This window comes from Vipera berus (assembly GCF_964194415.1).
Source record: "Vipera berus genome assembly, chromosome: 8".
In the NCBI taxonomy this organism is placed as follows: Eukaryota; Metazoa; Chordata; class Lepidosauria; order Squamata; family Viperidae; genus Vipera; species Vipera berus.
In genome coordinates, this window is record NC_138211.1 from 17145824 (window position 1) to 17150867 (window position 5044).

Here is a 5044-nt window from a genome sequence, read left to right on the forward strand (position 1 = left end):
ACACAAATGTGCTGTATATAACTCCTGCAGCTCTCTCGTACATATTCTTGCTCTGCTTTGTATTTTATTAAGATACTGCTGATTTGAGACTGTCAGAAAGTTTATATATTCTGCACCCTGCAGTTTGTTTGTTTTGTGGCCAAGCACTTTGGTTCAGCAAAGAGAGCCAATTTCAATACTTTGAATAGTGTTTGAACTCTACATGTGATCATACATGAAAAATTGTTCTTCCTATTAATATTATTGCCAGTGACAAGTAAAAGTGGATTGTATCCTAGAGAGGTGTGTGAAAAGTATTGGTGTGTTCCCCTGTACTATTTTCATTGCAGTCTACTTGCCCAAAAAGTGTTTTAATTTGGTACAGAAACTCTGAGCTATGGATAATCAAATTTATTCTTTAATGGATATTCTGGAGCCACGGTGCAGATTCCAAATGAAACCTCTCTTTGCTCAAGTAAATTGTTTGGGCTGCCATTGTAGCTGACACAGGCCCTTCTTCCTTCAGCAACTAATTTCCATTTAAATCAGGGGTTTAATTGGTTTGTCTCAGACAGGAACCCCCTTGCAGTGAATAGCTTTACCTCACTTGAAGAGTGTCTATGCGGGATTTGGACATACAGAGGGCAAAGGGCCCTTTCTGCATTGAACAATTTATGAACTGTGAAATGATACAAGGGTGCTTAACAGGTGTCACCTGATAACAATCCTGATTCATCTTCTCTTACGGGAAGATGGGCAAGGCAGATTCTAAAGGAACAAACATCAAGTTCACAATCAAAAAGGTCAAGACTGGTAGCCAAAAGATCTAATATTTGAAAGAATTCACAGTAGGATGCATGTGTGTGTGTATGACAGGTGTATGTGCCACATGTGTATATGTATATATGTGTATGTTTTAGAAAACATGTGCATAGCTGTATGTTTGTACAATATGCATGTATATATGTCTCTCTCTGTGTGTATATACATAAAATCTGTATATATCAATGGATTGATTGATTTATTAAATTTATTTGCCACCCATCTGACAGTTCAGGTGACTTTGAGTGATTTACATCAATATAGTAAGGATTGGGACAATGACAAGCCCCTTATCTTTCTTACTGTAGAAAATTGCATCTCCAGTCAGATTTTTGGATGGTTTTCTTATTGTTTGAGTCAACTTTAGTATGCTTTTAATTCCTCTTGTGATTGCTTTTGTTGTTTTCTTTTAGGAGTTGCCTTGCACAGCCTATTCAGACTGAAAGATGGGGTTATATACATGCAATTAACTAGCAGTAGTGATGCTGATTTCAAGAGTTCCAGAAATTAGATGAGGGATCAATCCAGCAACTTCAAGGTAACCTCAGTTAGCTCAATTAAATCAATCAATCAATCAGTAATTTAAATAATAAATAATATACCAGGTCCTTGGGAAGGATTCGATAGGCAGACAAAAATGTCAAATCCAGCCTGAACATCTGGCTGACTTTGTGACAAAGCAAAATAAATTAATTATATCCATTCACGAGATAACCTCAGTTACCTACAGCAAGTAAGTAGATTAGATCTACCACAATAATGCAGCAGCAAAACCCTGGGACAGTCTCTTCCAAGGGCCATAAAAATGCTTCAGCCTCTCACTCCAGCCATGCCACAGTCAGACTATGATTAAGGGACATTTTGTCATCCCCATTCTGCAGTAATTATCCAATTCTGATCGTTTTGTCTCCTTTTGTTGAAGATTTCCAAAAGAAGAAAGTGGAAAGTGAACTTTTGGTTTTACAAATGATCTTCAGCAACGGTGGAATGTCAAGGAAATGGAGATCTGCCCGTTTCACCTTGAGCGTAGGACGCTTGACTCCTGAAATACTTTGCTCTGTTTAAAAATGGTAGCACAATTTTCTCTTTGACGTCACACTGAATATGGAAAACAGTCGGCTGTCCCCCCTTTCCTCTTTTCCGTTTCTTGCCTCTTGCCACTCTAAATTTGGCAGACAGGATGAGAATACACAAAAGAGGAAATAATTAAAAGTTGCAAATAGGAAAAGCTAAGTAAAGAGGCATTGTTATTGAAATAAGGTACAGAGGTGTTATTAACAGCCAATCCAAATCAAATGTTCAATCAAAGAACATTAAATTCAGGGCTGAACCAGACATGCATTAGACCGATACATCACATGCTCTGGTTTCTTTAACTAAATTTTGAAGAAACTCCATTTGGTTAGGTTAAAACTCGTGCTGTTTTATAATGGTGTGGATATTTCTTTATTAAAAAATAGTTCTATTCAGTGGTGCTATTATAAAGGAACCCCAAAGCACCAGAGGGCAGGACCAGGAGGAATGGGTGGAAGCTTGTTAAAGAGAGATCCAACCCAGAACTAAGGAGAAATTTTCTGTCAGTGAGAACAATTAATCCAGGGGTCTTCAAACTTGGCCCTTTTATGACTTGTGGACTTCAACTCCCAGAATTCCTCAGCCAGGCACATTAAAACATTAAAAAGAAAATCCAATTCTTTTAGACAAGCACACTGCATGTACCAAACACAGCTGATGGAGGGGTCCACAAATACCCTACCCCAAGGCTGGGAGAACAATCAAATTTTTAAACATCTGGAACATCATCCAGATGGAAGCCAAACATAGCTGTTAAATAAGGTCCTACAAAAAGGGCCACATAAACAGCAAAGCCAAAGCAACTACTGTACATGACTGGTTTTGCGTGATGTGTAATTCCAGCTTCTAGAAATTAGCTTAATAAAATGACGTATTTGGAGGTTGTGTCCTAACAGCCAACATTTCTATTTTTCCTTTTTTAAAATGTGGTATGAACCAGATTTCATTTTAAGTCATGCAAATAACTGGCACTATATTTACACCTGTCCATAAAAGAGAGACAAAAACGTTTAGAATAATCTTCTCTTTGATTCTAGCTAATGATTGAACATTGTTGGCTGCATAATTACTAAAAACATTGAGTAAAGTCTTGGGGCACTTTAAAAGCTAACTATTTATTCTGTCATAAATGTTTTTGGAAAATAATTCATCACATGCATGATGTAGTCCTGTGGTCCATAAAACCTCAGGTCATACTATCTTTTAAGATACCCCAATAAACTTTTTTTGCATTTTGCTACAACAGACAAACCTAATTATTCCTCCAGAAATACTTTCTAATAAGATACATCAATATTTGTTTTGGATGAGATAGACGTACAAAATGATTTAATTAGGCCCGATCCCTTTTCCTTCACGCGCATCCACCCAGTTTCATCTAACCCAAGGAAAAGGTTGACTGCTTCCATCTCCCTCTGCGTGATCCTCCTTGGATCTCTCTTCCTCTGTCACATCGTTGGCAAAGGGAGTGATCTTCTCCAGTGAGAGATCCGTTTCATACTCCACATGAATAATGGCCGACAAAACAGTTGCACTGTTACCATGAGATGATTGGAGTTCCTCCTCCTCGCCCGGAAGAGTGATAGCATGAGGGAGAAAGTGTGGGTAGCTTAAGGTCCCGAGTTCTTTTGGGCAGGTGGTGTCATGGTGGTAGGAAACCAACTCGTTGCTGAAGTTTACTGTCTCCACGGCAGTGCTGGGACACAATCGACCACAGCCCAGGATGGCTGCAAAAGCCTTCCGGAAGTCAGCATTGAAGGCATAGATGATGGGATTGAGAGAAGAGTTTGCCCAGCCAAACCAGACAAAGATGTTGAAAACTGTATCACTCACGCAGGGGAGCTTCCCCAGCTTATGAAGGCTGGGATCGCAGAACGGCACGATGCAGTTGAGCACAAAGAAAGGAAGCCAGCAGAAGACAAAAACTCCCATTATGATAGACAGCGTCTTCAGGACCTTGGTTTCTTTTCTAAAGGAGTTCTTCAAGGAGACCTCATGAGAACACTCACTGCTTTGGCAGCTCTGGGCATGCTCCACAGCCCTCTCCAGAGAAGAGATCCTCCGTATCTGTCTCTGAGCAATGCGGAAAATCCGGGTATATGTCACTATCATGATGGCGACTGGAATGTAGAAACTGATGAATGAGGAGGAGATAGCATAGGTTCTGTTGAGGCTCGAGTCACAGTTTCCCTTGAGCATCCAGGTGAGGTTGGAGCCCGATTCCTCACCAGGAAGCAGCTTCCTGGCTTTGTGCCATCTCAGATGGACAGGTATGAATGAGATCAGAATGGAGAGCATCCAAGCCACCCCAATCATGACAGAAGCTACCCGCTGGGTCATCTTCCGCTCGTAGCAGAAGGGGCTGGAAATGGCCCAGTAGCGGTCCATGCTGATGATGCACAAGTTGAGGATGGATGCTGTGGAGCACATGATATCGAAAGCCACCCAAATGTCACAGAAAGCCCCAAAGGGCCAGAAACCAGCCACTTCGGCGGCTGCTTTCCATGGCATCACCAGCACAGCCACAAGGAGATCCGAAACAGCCAAGGAGATGACGAAGAAGTTGGTCACCTTGGAGCGTAGATGTCTAAATTTGATCACCGCCATGCACACAAGTGTGTTGCCCAGTAAGGTGAAGAGGATGAGAAGCACTAACGAGGCAGCCATCACCACACGCAAGGAGGTTTTTGTATGTTCCACTTGGCTTTTCTTCATGAACGTATCATTAGTCGTGGCAGATGCTCCATCTCTTCCTCCTGACAAGCCCGGTCCATCCATGTCTACCTGTGAGCCTTCTGTGCCCGTGATGCAGTGTGTGTGTCATCAACTACATCTTTGCTCCTCCAACAGTCACCACGAAGCCCAAGCTTTTCCACTTGCATTTCAGAAACAATCACCCCACACTCCCAAACTTTCCAGGCTCACAGGCACAACTTGAGCTGAAAGAAGCAACGTCCCAACATTTTGCTCCTTTTCAGGACTCCAGCAACGAGCCAGACATTCCCTCCTCCACCGCCTTCTGCGTCCCTAGGCTGCCACGCTCAGCCAGCCAGTTGTCACCTTCTATAATTTTGGCAGAGAGGATTCGTAGTGCAAAGGCTCCTTCACTCTCTGCTTCCCACCTTCCCCACCAGGCTTGCCACTTTTGTCTCTGGCCGGCAAGAGTTTA

At 42.1% G+C, this 5044-nt stretch overlaps 1 protein-coding gene across 1 annotated transcript; it reads right to left on the bottom strand.

The window, feature by feature from the left end:
* Window positions 1-3249: 3249 nt before the first annotated feature.
* Window positions 3250-4653, bottom strand: LOC308671316 (D(1) dopamine receptor-like; the record flags this gene model as incomplete). Its single annotated transcript, XM_081333422.1, has 1 exon — window positions 3250-4653. The coding sequence occupies one exon, from the start codon at window positions 4651-4653 to the stop codon at window positions 3250-3252; it is 1404 nt and encodes a 467-aa protein (XP_081189548.1).
* Window positions 4654-5044: the final 391 nt, after the last annotated feature.